The 15,771-nt window shown below is 41.8% G+C and overlaps 1 protein-coding gene and 2 long non-coding RNA genes across 3 annotated transcripts; all 3 read left to right on the forward strand.

The window, feature by feature from the left end:
* Positions 1 to 2,431: 2,431 nt before the first annotated feature.
* Positions 2,432 to 5,776, forward strand: LOC118473464 (uncharacterized). Its single transcript, XM_035962846.1, has 9 exons — positions 2,432 to 2,594; positions 2,683 to 2,999; positions 3,074 to 3,277; positions 3,368 to 3,460; positions 3,591 to 3,686; positions 3,780 to 4,115; positions 4,202 to 4,261; positions 5,542 to 5,601; positions 5,688 to 5,776. The coding sequence occupies exons 1-6, from the start codon at positions 2,432 to 2,434 to the stop codon at positions 3,846 to 3,848; spliced, it is 942 nt and encodes a 313-aa protein (XP_035818739.1). The 3' UTR covers positions 3,849 to 4,115; positions 4,202 to 4,261; positions 5,542 to 5,601; positions 5,688 to 5,776.
* A 48-nt stretch (positions 5,777 to 5,824) lies between these two features.
* Positions 5,825 to 8,292, forward strand: LOC118473378 (uncharacterized). Its single transcript, XR_004852729.1, has 6 exons — positions 5,825 to 5,896; positions 6,094 to 6,156; positions 6,355 to 6,591; positions 6,672 to 6,725; positions 7,558 to 7,616; positions 8,093 to 8,292. It is a non-coding gene; the product is annotated as an uncharacterized lncRNA (long non-coding RNA).
* Positions 8,293 to 9,590: 1,298 nt separating this feature from the next.
* Positions 9,591 to 10,435, forward strand: LOC103638888 (uncharacterized). The gene is made up of 2 exons (XR_559085.3): positions 9,591 to 9,758; positions 9,906 to 10,435. It is a non-coding gene; the product is annotated as an uncharacterized lncRNA (long non-coding RNA).
* The last annotated feature ends 5,336 nt before the right edge of the window (positions 10,436 to 15,771 follow it).

Here is a 15,771-nt window from a genome sequence, read left to right on the forward strand (position 1 = left end):
TCTCCCCCTCCTTGAACTCTATATTCTCAAATTCTCAACCTTGCCCACTCTGCATAGTTGGATCGGGTCAGCATGGGCCATACCAGAGAACTTTCCTTGATGCCTGACGTCGTGGCACTTGGCCATACCCTTCGAAACAATCCAGTGCACGAAGAAGGGGGCTCGTCAGCTGTCATCGTTGCCGAGCCACAACCCCTGATGCAACAGCTTCGACTTCACTTTGCAAAGCCCCATCTTCACCCGCATACCAGACGCCGAGAATCAAAAGCAACCATCGAAGGCGAAGCTGAGGCCGAGACAAACTTCAATGTGACGCCTTCAAGGAAGGGAGTGACGTTGAGGACGACACCGTCGCGAGTCCGAGATGGACCAGGCTTTCGCCCAAGGAAGAACATGTTGGGGAATACGACGCCCCAACAGGGGAAGCGGCGCCCACGGGCGTCGCCGTCGCCGAGGCTCTCGCCCAAGAAGCCCCCAACACCAACGTCAGGCCAAGAGCTACCGTCGTTGCCGTCCTCCATACCATATGCGTCACACAGGCACGTGCCAGAGCCGCACCCAGCAGTCGATGGCACTAGCACACACGGCCACCGAATCTAGATGTCGCCGAGCACCCTGCCACCTTACGCTGTCCTGGTTGTTTGGTCCTTACCGGTTGTTTAGTCCTTACCAGTAAGGTTTGTTCTAGTATCTATACTTACATGTGAAGCTCACTGGACCGGTTGTTTGGTCCTTACCAGTAAGGTTTGTTCACAACACTTGTCCGTCGTCACAAAACACCATTGTGGACCACCCCATCGTCGACCGAGCTGCTCACGGTTTCTCCAAACAAGTTTAGGTGAGCACAATGACTTTTGTACGCCGGTGAGGCTTTCTGTATTTCTGAATTGCACGCTACCGTATTCAAACTCTTCCGGTTACCCTACCAGGATCCCAATGTCCGTCGTCACCGTGATCTGGGCAGTCTAGAATATTTGAATCCGATTCGCTTACGGGTTAGCTCGGGTCGGGCTTGGGTGACGTTTAAGAATGCAAATCCTTGCTAGAGATAACATGCGTCGGTTTCGGCCCAGTCACTTCCGCTCAACAACTCCTGTTTTTTAAAGTTTATGTTCTGGATTGGTTATTGTAATATTTGCAACTTTGCGTGAATGGTCCTTGGAAATGAACGAGTTCATCGAAACTCGGCACCTCGAGTAAGTTATCCGATCCACTTACATATCTATCCGAGGCCTTGAGGGCAAGGATTGGTGTACGTGGGTCCGATAACTTGGTTGGGTTGTGACAGCGATGATAAATCCACTAAAGAAGCAAAACAAATTTTATTTTGATATAGAGAGAGTATTATAAACTATACATGTGATGGTTGCTTCGGTAGAGAGAAACTTTTTAAAATTAATTTTTTTATGAACTATTTATGGTCAACAATAACGCAAGAGAGGTTAAATGGCTTGGTGATTCTATATATCGAAAAAAGTTGTTGGATGAGGCTTCTATATCGAATTTCGCACTGGGCCCCTGAAAAGCCAGGAACGACCCTGCTTGATCTGCTTCAAGTGTTTCATCAATTTATTGCGCGACGATATCAATTGAAATGTACATTAATATTATAATTGTGTAACAAATCTTCCCTGTATTATGGTTAAAATTTAACAATATAAGTATTTTGAATTACACAATCAGTTTTTAGCAAAATATTTGAAAACCATATTGAATTAATTAAATAATTAAGGTATTATTTTCTGTTTCCCTCCCATTATTTTATTTCCCTCCAATTTAGTTTACTGACATACTATATTTCCCTCCGTTGTTTTGGATCCCTCCAGTTCTTTTCGTAGTGGGCCCACTCTCCATAGACATAGCAAACTTCTTTAATCTCCTGCAGACCTCCCCACCACTTTTCCTTCATCCGCGAGGGGCACAACGGAGGGCTCTCCATCCATCGTCCAGGGGGCTCCATCCACGCCGTAGTCGCTCGTCCAGGTCGCGACCCCTCTCTGGTTCGCCGCCCGACCTTGCCTCCCACCGCCATCGCCGCCTCCACGGCCATCACCACTGCCTCGTCCACCGGCGCCACGGCCCCGCCCTTGGCCGCCACCGACACGTACACTGCCTACTTTCGTGGCCGCCGTCCTCCGCTGTTGGCGCACGCTGAGCCGGAGGTCGAATATCTGCCAAGTCGAGCTGGAGACGGAGGTCAGCCTCTGCCTACGAATCATCATCATCAGCCAACAGGTGCTAATCTGCCTTTTTTTATTCAGCAAGAGTCGACGTCAGAATCTTACCTCGGTCCATCCAAATTTACTTGCATCCTATGATTCTTAGACGACCAAATTATTGTCATTGATTGGTCTGCAAATACATATGGACTGTTAGTATTTTCCTTCCCTACTTGTTTTTAATTTAGGTCATTGTGCAGTGGTAACTGGTAATGGCACGGGGTGGGAAACAACGCATTACTCGTAGCCATGATGAGTACTTGTCTGAGGACCATATTGGAGAGAAAAGTCCCCAAAAAAATGCTGCATCATCTGAACAAAACATAAGTAATAAAGAAGACCATGTAGATAGCAAAAGCGATAATGAGTCCCAAGGTATGCACACATTACTTGTAATACCACACCTTGTCTTTATGGATACTTGCATATGTCATTCTCACTACTGAAAATTGTTTTTTTGGAGACATAACTATGTCAAATAACATAAATGGAGAGGACCAACTTGATGGCGCTGATGAGGTTAAAGAGGTTAAAAGGCGTGGGAAGACAAAACTTATTAATGTTTGGAACATTCCAAGAGGCCATAGGGTTGTAGTTAATTGTAATGAGCTGAATCAGCGTATCGGAGAAGAGGCAGGAGTCCTTGCAAAATTCCTTGGCATGGTTGCTAGGAATGGCTCCTTGTGTAGCTTAAGCTTCAAGGATTGGAGACTACTTATAGGAAAGAAAGATAGGAACCATAAACAAATCAATAAGGAGGCCATTCTTAATCAAGTAAAGGTAAACTTTCACATTTTTTCAGTTGCCATGTAGTAATAGTACACTTTCACAATTTTTTTCCAATTGTTATGCAGAAGAGATTTCTTTACCCTGCCCGCATGGAAACATGGGTGCTGCGAACAATTGGACAGAGATGGAGGCAACACAAGTCCAATTTGAAATCCATTTATTTTGACCCACATAAGAGTCAGGATGCTAATAATAGTAATGCTCCTGATGGTGTATTAGCTGATCAGTGGATTGCACTTATCAATAATTGGATGACCCCTAAAGCACAGGTACATTACTATAGTCATGATAATCATTTCGTTATTTATTTGATGAACCATCTAATTTACTTTTGCTCCTATATACTCTTTGTTTCGTAGGATTTAAGTGAGGCCAATAGGATAAATTGTACAAGAAGAAAGTCAATGCATACATCTGGAACAAAAAGCTTTGCTCGGAATAAAGAAGAATTGGTATTATTTTTGCAATTATAATTCACAGCATGTTCTTTACAAATGTCAAAAATCCATGTTAATTACATTAACTTAGTTATATTTTTATTAACATGTTTACAGAGTTATATTTTTATTAACATGTTTACAGAGGGAACAAGATCCTGAAAAGAAATACCCTCATAGGGCTGTTTTGTATATCCATACACACAAGTCTAACATCGGCAATAACAGAAATCCACATGTGGTACAGTAATTGCAAAAAAATGTTTCATTTACTTTTTTTCAAATCCAATTGTTCTTCCATGGTGTTTATTGAGTATTGTTATTCTCTTGCAAGGGTGAATTGAAGGAACTTTTAGCACAACAACTTGATTTAGCGGACTCTAGTAATGGAAAGGATGCATGAGAAGGAGATGCACTAAACAGAATATTAGGAAAGGAAAAGCCTGGCCATATCCATGGTCTAGGCCTTGTTCTAAATCCAAAACAAATTTTTGATGCCTCGACATCAAGCCGTATGAAGCATCTAAATGTAACCACTTTGGATGAAACATCCAGTGAAGATGTAGTATCACTTAGACTTGAATTGGAAAAACTTCAAAAGCGTGTCCAGAAGCAAGATGATACTATACTAGATTTGCAACATACCGTGGAGCGACAGAAAAGGCAACATGTAAATCCAAATAACCTTATTTCTAACTCACTAAAGATTGCATGGACTTAGAATTTTTATGTCCTAATGTTTTTATGCTATTACAGGGCTATCCAGATGCTCCTTTATCGCCACCAACAGATGTTCGTCCTGCTATGAAACGACAAGTATGTATCTCTATGAAAATATATAAGTTTACTACTGTACTTGCTCGTACAATCCAGCATCGCCATGAGCTTATTTTAAAAAAAATGGTGATGCAAATGTCTTTGATTTGGATAAGTTCATACCATAGTAAAATTACTCTCCGTCTGCAAAATAGCAATCCTACTCTACAACTCCCAGTGGATCTGAACCAAAATTCTCAAACCAAAGTTCTACCCTCAACTGATCTGAACCGTCTAGACAGCAGCCTCATAAACTGAATTAGTCTCAGCAAGCTCCTTCTTCAGTTGTGCAATCCTCGCCTGGATCTCATCTTTAATGGCTGCATCTGCTATGAGGGTTGTTGTAGTCTGATATATCGTGACTTTCCTTGCTGTGCCAAGTTGTTCCTCTGTAGCATTTTCAACCAACAAACCCTGAGTTGTTACCAAGCCCAAGTTTCTGATGGTAGTCTGCTGGCAGAGTATCATTATGCTTCAGTTTAAACTACCATGCACCCTGAAATAGTGAGAAGTAAACTAATGAGTCCTTGGACTGAGAAGCCAATCAGAAAATTATATGAGGATAGATTATATCCTCAGATTACTGTTATAAGTACTGCTAGTTGGTGATTTGACCAAACACATGACATAATTCCTCTGATAGTTGGATGTTCTCTGAAAGTAGCACATCTGTAGACATGAACACCTCCTCTAATACTGCATTATAGGATCAGAGTTTGTGTTCCCTAGATAGATAGATAGTGTTATCTGTTCAGTTTTTTCTCGTCGAGCAGAAGAAGAAAATAATGCAAAAAAATTAAAAAAAATACATGTCTGACGTGATAACCAACTACACCACCCAGACTTTCTGTTAAAATAGTTTTTTTCAGATTTAACTGAAGTCTGTTGTTTCACAACTATCAATTTATGTATGGTTTATGTCATTTTGTAAAATGATTTAAAAGGAAAACTTCATGCATGCATGTTTGAACCCCTGTAACCCCACGATGCTTTCTTAATAGTAGTAGGGATTTCAAAACAAAGGGCCGCAATAACCAAATTGTTTAGCATAAGAATATAATCTTAACTGTAATCTAAGTTTGAGGAAACCATTTAGGTATTCTAGCATTCACTTGCCAGGAGTTATATTAATGTTCAATAACCTGAAACATCCTGATTGATGTAAGTGCACACAAGAACCATTGTTTCTCTTGCAGAGTGTCACTTCTATTGAAATCTTCAATATTTAGGGTTTAGGACATAAGCTGTTTTTATGTCCTAATGTTTTTATGCTATTACAGGGCTATCTAGATGCTCCTTTATCGCCACCAACAGATGTTCGTCCTGCTATGAAACGACAAGTATGTATCTCTATGAAAATATATAAGTTTACTGATTTTTTTGCACATATATCTGAATCTTATATATATATATTTCCCTATAACAGCGAATTTATTGTCAACTTCGTAGTGAAGATTCTAGTATGTTTGGTGAACGGAATAACACAATGGTATGAATGCATTACCATGAATTCCATCCTAGTTTTAAAATTTTCAAGCTGTCATTTATGCAATAACTCTACATGAGGATGAAAACGAAGATGATGAGTACGAGGAACTGCACTCACACTACAAATGTTCTAAAATTCAGGATAAGGTTAGTACATTATGAGTACGAGGAACTGCAATCATAGATTTACTCCAACCTAAGGCCATACTGAAGCAATCATATTTTTGTCCATGTTAGAAATCTAGTTTATATGATAGTGTATACATGCTGAAAGTAGCAGCAAGCATCAGATTTCCTAAACTACGTTCTATAGTAGTTCACTGATGTGTGTTCTTTAAATGCAGAGCAAGCCACCACAGTCACGACGTGAAGCACTCCATGCTAGTAGAGTTTCTGCATCAATAAAGGTAAAAACAACAGTACTAATGCAGCCAAGGTGATCAATGTGGTCCTTTTGAAACTCAGTGTAGTCTACACGTCTCGAAAATCCTCTAATTATGCACCAAATAAGAACCATAAAGTAACTATTTATTAGTAAAAATTCTTATGCATCCTGCATATTTATAGCTACTTGCTAACCACTAACATCCAAAATTCACTTGTAGGTTTCCACAGATATTTTCTTAAAGAGCACAAGATATCCAAACAGGAAAGTTGCCTTAGGCAGAGTACTTAGCCAGGACCCCAAAACCAAAGTTGGAGATGTTGCTTTAGGCAAAGAATTTTGGATGGTGCATGTTAGTCTGGTATCTGTGCGCGATGAACCACTAATAAGGCCATATAACAACTTCAAGGTTCTTGGACAAGTAGGCAATAATCCAATTGCATGGCCTTCAAGTTGTGTAAGTTCATCACTTCACTTAACAAGACATTATTCTCCTCATTATTGCATTTGGTTAAAGTATTCTAATTCCTTTTGTAGATTGAAAAGGTTAACTGATAACATGGGATGAATAATAGCGCCGGGATTGCTAAGGTTTTTTAATTGGCCCCATAAATACTCTATATCTCCCATGAATACAGACATCAAGTTTGAGCTAATAGGTTAGGAGACATCAGTGTGTTAGATGTACATATATAAATTTGGGCAGGGCCATTCATATGGGAAGCCTTGAAATGAAGTTTTCTGAAGGTTTATCATTCTTTTAGTCCATTTTCCTTCTTGTGTGCTATAATAGAATTTAAAGATACATCAGGGAAGGGACCCAATGTAAAGATGCTGGTGATTGCAGGCCCTGCTCTTGTGACTACAAAAGATGCTGGTGATGCAGTTACCCTTTTGCAGATGTTATCTGGTTGCACTTTTAACAGCAGCCAACTTGTCTTGACATCTCGCATGGGATACCAATCCGTAAATTAAACAATATTGCAAGAACTGAGTAATAAACACTACCCACATGTTATATTTGCGATAGAATAAAGAGCAAAATGTCTAGGTGTTTAGACTGGTACCAATGATCTTGCATCAAAACTGTATAACTTTAAACATGACCCTGAACAACTGGTTTCTTTAAGTGATTCAACAGACTAGTTCAGTGATGTGGGGGAGGGTACACCAATAAAAAAAGTGACCCTAGAAACATGGATGACGAGTATGGTGGTGTAATAGTGAATTCTAAGATTGATTCTTTGCTTGATCCAAAGGACCAGGTAACCTTGTCAATCATACTCTCTAAATCCTATTATCTACATACTCGAAGGATTGTAATCTTTGTCATTGCCATCTTCATTTCCTTGTGCTTGATCAAGCCAAGAATTTTCTGTAGTTTATCATCCCATGGTAACAATGTTTAGTTTTAACACCACAGGTTGCCTGGCCGAAGTTGGAGCTGTGAGGACTCATAGAGCAGAGAAGAGTTGTTCTCAGGTCTGTTTATTCCTTTCCAAGTTTCCATCACTTATTTTGTCATAAGATGCTGGAACAATTTTATATGTGATTCAGTTTTTGAGTTTATCGCCAGATTTAACCATCAGTTTAAGTTATAATTGATGCATTGGTATGGGTAATTTTCTCCTTTTATTTTCATGTGATTTCTAGGGATCGGTTTTCTGCAGTAATACAAACTGAGGCTACTATTTTTTCACCTTATAAATCCACCATCGTGGCTGGAAATAAATCCAAAATTTCCGATACCACATACATTGTATGAAATATAAAAAATGAAATGAATGATTTAAGAAGCAAGTTCAAGCAAACTATTTGTTGATTTGCTATAATATTTTTCATTTTCCCTTCTTTGAAAGGTGATATTTGCACATCACTTCTATACTTTGCATTACTTATTTCTTTCATTTGGTATATATATATTAACCTATTATATTTTTTGGGCTTCGTTTTTTCAGTTATGAACTTGGAACACTATGAAGATGCAAGGGCTTACTGCATATGGATATTTGTTTTATTTGGATCTAGATTACCGATGACTATGAGTCATATGTAAATATGTTTTTATCCTACCACTCAAACATATATTATATATGAAACTATGGATCAACTTCTTGTAATGCAATTATTGATTTTTAATATATATTATTTTTTCTTCTTTGCTATGTGTGTGGGGATGATTCTAGAAATATCAAATGTGCATTGTTCAACATGTTATACTTTTAACCTCAAAATAAAATATTCAAATATTTATTTATTGGTTTATTGTTTGCAACGCATAAAAATGTTGCCACAACACGAATCTAAACGTTGTAGCATCCTATGATGACGAGATAGTCACGGGCGGCACCAACACATGTAAGCGTTGTTGTATCTTATAAAAATCTGTTGCAGTTTACCAACACTTATTTATATGACTTACCAACGTATGTATAAGTGTTGCAGTAGCCCACAGCAACGGCAGTATAGGCAACACATAATTTTGTGTTGGTATAGACCATATCAACGCTTATATAGATTTGTACCGACACATATATGCATTGCTAAAGGGGGGGTCATTTTGTAGTGATTATACATTGGATTATTATAACCAGGATTATATATGATCAAAGTGTTTGGATTCCTAGATTACAATGATTGATTATGGCTAATTAAAATGAGAGTATCATATTTATCTTTTATAGTTTGATTAGTTAGACAATTAATTGACTGGGACCATTAATATAAAATAGACTTTTAGCACTCATAATCACTTATAATCTAGTCTCATCTAAATTATAGGATTAGAGCAATTAAGAGGTCTGGTTATAATAAACCATCATATAACTAATATTGTTTACATCACAATCTGATTGTTATAATCGCGGAGATCAAAATTAAATAAGGTAACTTGCTCTTCTTCCGTAAAAAAAAATCTTCTAAAAGTACCGAACCCAATCACGTTGCATATAGTTTGTACCATACTTTTATGTTTATGAGCTAAAGTTTTAGCACATGAAACTCGGAGTATATATTTTAGTCTATAGAAAGTCAGTTTTTTTTCTCGAAAATCCACTATGATAATGAAAAAAATATTTTCTGTACATCCGACCAAAACGATCAAGAATATCCCAATATGATAATTTGTAATCGTGGAGATCAAAATTAAATAAGGACGACGCGAATCTAAACAGCACCTTGTGCGTATACGTTTGGGAGAACCTTCTGAAAGAGAGAAGTTCTCTTGTTGCTATTCGATCCTAGGGCTATCAAAGCTGGCTTTTCTGGTTCCAGCAAACGGTTATATTGACCGGCACACAAGTAAACGACTAGGCACGTCAAAACTTGTGTGTACTCATATGCAACCTTGCTTTCTCCGATCGAGTATATTGACCGGCACACAAGTAAACAACCATGCGACCACTGTGTAGCGCGCGAAGCGCGTGTATAAATAGCGGTGCGACCACTCTGGCCCTCACACCAAATTAAATTAGAAGACAATCATATCGAGAGCACACTGCCACTGCAAGTAGGAAAGCTAGCGCATCACAATGGCGGCCAGAACCAGCGTGGTTGTGCTTTGCTTCGTTGTCGCCTCCGCCCTTCTCGTGGCCTCGTCATTTGCTGCCCGTACTCCAACCTTTGGTACGTTACCTATGTGTATATACACACAGCTCTCATCTAGCACATGCAAATCTAAAGACGACGCTCTGAAAATATTATCCAGTTCTCGCCATCAATTACACCATCACCATGCATGCATGCTGCGTGCTTCCATATTTTGTGTCGTAGAATCGAGAAGGGAGACGAGGGAGACGGTTGCAGGACGAACCGTGAGGAATATGCCAGTGATCATCCACCACCCGGAGATACCAAGCAACTCACGAGCCGCGGTGCCGGTGAAAGTGACCGTCGGCGTCGACCCAGTGACCGCCCACCTGCATCCGCAGCATCCTCAGCCTTACGTTCCGTCGCCGCCATAAAGCCTGCAGCTGCTGCAGTTGTGCGCGCGAACGAACAGAGATGAATGATCTAGTATACATGCAAGAAATAAATAAAGCGTGGACATGGCAATGTGCATGCAGTATAGTTCGCGTGTATACAAGCTCAATTAACTACATTAACGCTGTAGAAGTGCTACGCATATATACGTCCAAATCAAAGCTGCTACACTGCTAGCTGCAACAATATATGCGTACACGTACGTGTAGTAGTAACGTATTCCCTCCGTTCTTTTTTATTTGTCGTATTTTAGTTTAAAATAAACTAGCATGCGATAAGTATTCGAGAATAGAGTCAGTATTATATAACTTTTTACACCACTCTTACAGAAATTACGTTTACAACGAGCAAATCAAAAGCTACGTACTGTTCATAAGCATTTTTAATTTCTTTTACAAACGATTTCTAAGGAGGGGTTCCCGCAACCAAAGTTGAACTTGATTTTTCTCAAGTTCACTGGCCCCTCTTCGGATTCACACAATAGCTTAGGGACGTGGAGTTTATTGAAGAAAGAACGAACCATTGCTTTTTCTTATTTTTCAAGATCTATGACGCAACCGGAAGTTCTCTCTAGCAATTACTACCGGAATCCGAGGCTTTGCCGAGTGTTGTATTCTTTGCCGAGTGCCTTTTGTCGGGCACTCGGCAAAGAAGGATTTGCTGAGTGTCGCACTCGGTAAAGTTAGGCTCTCGGCAAAGAGCCCCTTTACCGAGTGCTGGACACTCGGCACCGGACCCCACTCGGCAAAGAAACCTTTGCCGAGTGTCAAACACTCGGCAAAGGGAGCTCTCAGCAAAGGGCCGTCAGCGGCCGTCCCAGAGCTGACGGCCGTTAGTCTTTGCCGAGAGCCATCGGCTGGTACTCGGCAAAGAGGCCTCTTTGCCGAGTGCCACATAGTAGACACTCGGCAAAGGGTTCTTTGCCGAGTGTCATCTCTAGACACTCGGCAAAGTATCTTTTCATTTTTTTAATTTTGTCTCCCAAACTTTTTGTGGTATGTTCCTACACTATGTAAACGTAGTGTATCATTTGTGGACAATTATAACATAGTTTCCATAGTTAGTAGATTTAGTTCGTTTATTTGAATTTCTTCGAAAAATTCAAATTTGAACTGCAGGTCACTCGAAACTTGAAAAACCGTACATGAAAAAATGATATTCATGTTACTTAGCATAAGTTACGACCGATTGCAGAAGCGTACCGGAAACTTCGAGCAACATGCTCACTAAACATGGCCGTGAACTTGGCATCCACATGTTTAAAAATTGTATAAAACACACACAAAGTCAGAAAATCATGAAACTTGTCCACGTGTCATGATATCATATGTACAGGCTGTGATAAAAATTTTAGAATGTTTGGAAAAAGTTGTGAGACACTATGTGATATCCCATGCCCGTGCAGCAATTGTGACAATCGGAAAAGAAAACCAAAGAAGACCATGGTAGAACATATTTGGAAGAATGGATTTACGCCGGGTTATACTCGGTGGATATTTCATGGTGAAGCGCATCGTACGAGAGAGAAGGTGCTGAGACAACGTGTCGAGGATTATGACGCGGATGCGGGGGTAGCGGATATGTTGAACGACTATCAGGAGGCACAGTACACGGGAGGATGTATGGATGACGAGCCAGAGCCGACTGCAAAGGCGTTCTACGACATGTTCGACGTGGCACAGAAGCCCCTTCACGGCCAGACAAAGGTTTCTCAACTGGATGCCATTGGGCGTGTAATGGCGTTCAAGTCGCAGTACAACATGAGTAGAGACGCATTCGATGGCTTGTTGACGGTTATTGGGAGTCTGCTTCCGGATGATCACGTTCTGCCAAAGAGCATGTACGAGGCACAGAAACTACTTCGTGCACTGAAGATGACGTATGAGCAGATTCATGCTTGTCCGAAGGGCTGCGTGCTATTTAGGAAAGAATACGCGGAGGCAAAGTACTGTCCCAAGTGTAATTCGTCTAGGTTTATGGAGGTAAACTCTGGTGATGGATAGAAGAGGCATCTCGACATCCCCTTGACAATCCTACGACACCTTCCGTTCATACCGAGGATCCAGCGTCTGTACATGACAGAGGAATCCGCGAAACAGATGACATGGCACAAAAATGGAAAACGATACAATCCTGACAAAATGGTGCACGCATCAGATGGTGAAGCATGGAAACACTTTGATGACATTCACCGTGACAAAGCCGAAGAGGCTCGTAATGTACGTGTTGCGTTGGCCACAGATGGGTTCAATCCCTATGGAATGAGCGTTGCCCCGTACACATGTTGGCCTGTGTTTGTTATCCCAATCAATCTCCCCCCTGGTGTGTGCTTTCAAAGGCAGAATATATTCGTGTCGTTGATAATTCCCGGACACCCGGGGAACAAAATGGGCGTGTACATGGAGCCTTTGATCGATGAATTGGTACGTGCCTGGGAGGAAGGGGTATGGACGTTTGACCGAGCTACGAAGACAAACTTTAGAATGCATGTTTGGTACCAGTACTCCATGCATGACTTACCGACCTATGGGCTATTCTGTGCCTGGTGTGTTCACGGTAAGTTCCCATGCCCAGTTTGCAAGGAAGCTCTCAGGTTCATTTGGTTGAAAAAGGGTGGCAAATATTCGTCCTTCGATAAACATCGACAATTTCTTCCTGCTGACCATCCATTCCGCTTAGACATCAAGAACTTTACGAAAGGTGTCGTAGTGACAGACCGCCCACCTGCAACGATGACTGGTGCCGAAATTCGTCAACAGATAGATGGGCTCGTGGCCAATACAGAAGGTGGTTTTGTGGGATATGGTGAGCAACATATGTGAACACATAAGTCTGGCTTGACTCGGCTCCCCTATTATGACGACCTGCTCCTTCCAGAAAACATTGACGTGATGCACACTGAAAAGAATGTTGCCGAGGCACTGTGGGCAACAATTATGGACATTCCTGATAAGTCAAAGGATAATGTGAAGGCAAGAGTGGATCTGGCAGCGTTATGTGATAGACCAAAACTAGAGATGAAGCCGCCAAGTGGCGGAAAGACGTGGAGAAGGCCTAAGGCCGATTTCGTCCTAAGCAGGGCCCAGAGGAAGGAAGTACTTCAGTGGATCAAGATGTTGATGTTCCCTGATGGTTATGCATCTAACCTGAGTAGGGGGGTGAACTTATCTACTATGCGAGTCTTAGGGATGAAGAGTCATGACTTCCACATATGGATTGAACGGATTCTTCCTGCGATGGTTCGAGGCTATGTCCCTGAGCATGTCTGGCTAGCGCTTTCAGAGTTGAGCTATTTCTTCCGTCAGCTTTGTGCAAAAGAGTTGTCTCAGAACGTTGTTGCAGACTTGGAAAGATTGGCGCCCGTGTTACTGTGTAAGCTTGAGAAGATATTTCCACCCGACTTCTTCAATCCAATGCAGCATTTGATTCTTCATCTCCCCTATGAGGCACGAATGGGGGGCCCCGTGCAGGGACGTTGGTGCTATCCAATCGAGAGATGTCTAAAGACTATTCGAAAGAAATGTAGAAATAAATGCAAAATCGAGGCTTCCATTGCAGAGGCATACATTCTAGAGGAGGTCTCAAACTTCACAACAACTTATTATGGTGATAAACTGCCGAGCGTGCATAATCCACCCCCTCGTTACAATGATGGCGACAATGAATCGAACCTTAGCATATTTCGAGGCCAACTCGGAAGCGCAAGTGGCTCGACCACCAAGACCCTGACACATGAAGAGTGGCGGCATATCATGCTATACGTATTGACCAACCTTGAAGAGGTGACGCCATACATGGAACAATTTCTTCATGAATTCTGGCGTCGATCAAGGGATCCCACTCCACAGGAATATGACGCTCTTCTTAGAAAGGGTGCGAGAAATGGGTTGCCCGATTTCATTTCCTGGTTCAAACGTAAGGTACGTGCTTAGTTTGTAAAAGAGATACGTCTTTGAACTCAATTTAGCGTCTTTTAACTTGCGAATACTTGCAGGGCCAAAGAGATCCGTCTATGAGTGCCGAGTTGAGACAAGTAGCCAACGACTTTGCTTATAGGGTCAAGAAATATTCTGGGTATGACGTCAATGGATACCGTTTTCGCACAACACACTACGACAAAAGTCGGCCCAATCGGAAAACAACGTGTTCTGGAGTCTTTACGCCGGGCCTTGACAATGTCGATTATTTTGGACGAATTGAAGAAATATATGAGCTCAATTTTTATGGTTCCAAACCTCTTACTCCAGTGATATTCAAATGTCATTGGTTTGACCCTCAAGTGACGAGACGGACACATTCTAATCTTGGGATAGTCAAAATTCGACAAGATTCCACCTTAGCAGGAGACGATGTCTATATCGTGGCCCAACAGGCCACACAAGTGTATTATCTCCCATATGCGTGTCAAATGAGAGAACATCTTAAGGGTTGGGATGTTGTGTATAAGGTATCGCCGCACAGGAGGTTACCTGTTCCTAACGATGAAGATTACAACTTAGACCCGGACACATATGATGGAGAGTTCTTCCAAGAAGATGGGCTAGAAGGGCGATTTGAGATAGACTTAACTGAAGCTATCGGAATGGACGTAGATATTGAAATGGTTGTATAAGAGGAGGATGATGAGGTGCAAAATGATAATGACTTAGGAATCCTTGAAGGCAATGATGAGGTTGCGTCTTTCGATGATGTTGAGATTGAAATGCTTGATAGTGATGATGAGAGTTATGATCCGGCTAACCCCGACACATATGAAGATTATTTTAATCGATGTAATGCTATATGACTTTTATTTCGCACCTGTTTTTAAATACATCTTTTTATATGTGCTTATTTGTTTACTCTTAATTGCAGTTTGTTGGACAAATATGGTGGGCGGTTTCCTGAGGAGGAGGAGGGGGAGGAGGAGTAGGACGGCGGATGATGCAGAGCAGGCAGCGCAGCAGGACGAGGCAGAGCAGGCAGCGCAGCAGCAGGCGGCGCCTCAGGACGACGACGACCAGTAGCAGGACGACGACGACCAGCACCAGGACGCCTCAGGTTCAGGCGGCTCTAGTTCGAGGAGCATCTACCTGCGAGGCCCCGCGAGTCTCCCGCCGCGTCCCATACTTCGGGACAGACGGCCGCTGATTCGTCCGGAAGGGGAGAGGTATGTAACTTTATGTTCTTCATTCTTGTTCATATTATGTGTTCAAAATCATAATATAAACTAATACTTTTTATTTATCACTTGGACAGGCCTTGGACGGTTTTAGATTATGCTGGGGGTCATCGTCGCCCCCCCAACAACATCCTCGGCCTGCTGTGCAGGGAACACTTCCCTAGACTTGTGGAGTACGCCGGAGTGACGGGCCCAGCCTTCACCTTCGACCACTACGCCGTCGCCCCCGATGCAGTAGACCGAGACGGCAGGGAATTCAATAACAAGGCGGAGCGGGTGAAGCAAGAGCTGTGGGTAAGTCTTAGTATAATGTAAAATATGTCGCATTCGTTGCAAATTCTTGAAATAATGTATGGATACATCGTTTTTGTATGCAGGATTTCTTCAGATGCGATGCTGAATACGAGGCTAGGGCGGATGTGGTGGCCACCACGAGCTGTAAGAAGCTCGTTGTGGACATGCACTATGAGGCCCGCATCCAGGCCATCATCACCT

The sequence above is a fragment of the Zea mays genome, chromosome 9, assembly GCF_902167145.1.
Source record: "Zea mays cultivar B73 chromosome 9, Zm-B73-REFERENCE-NAM-5.0, whole genome shotgun sequence".
In the NCBI taxonomy this organism is placed as follows: Eukaryota; Viridiplantae; Streptophyta; class Magnoliopsida; order Poales; family Poaceae; genus Zea; species Zea mays.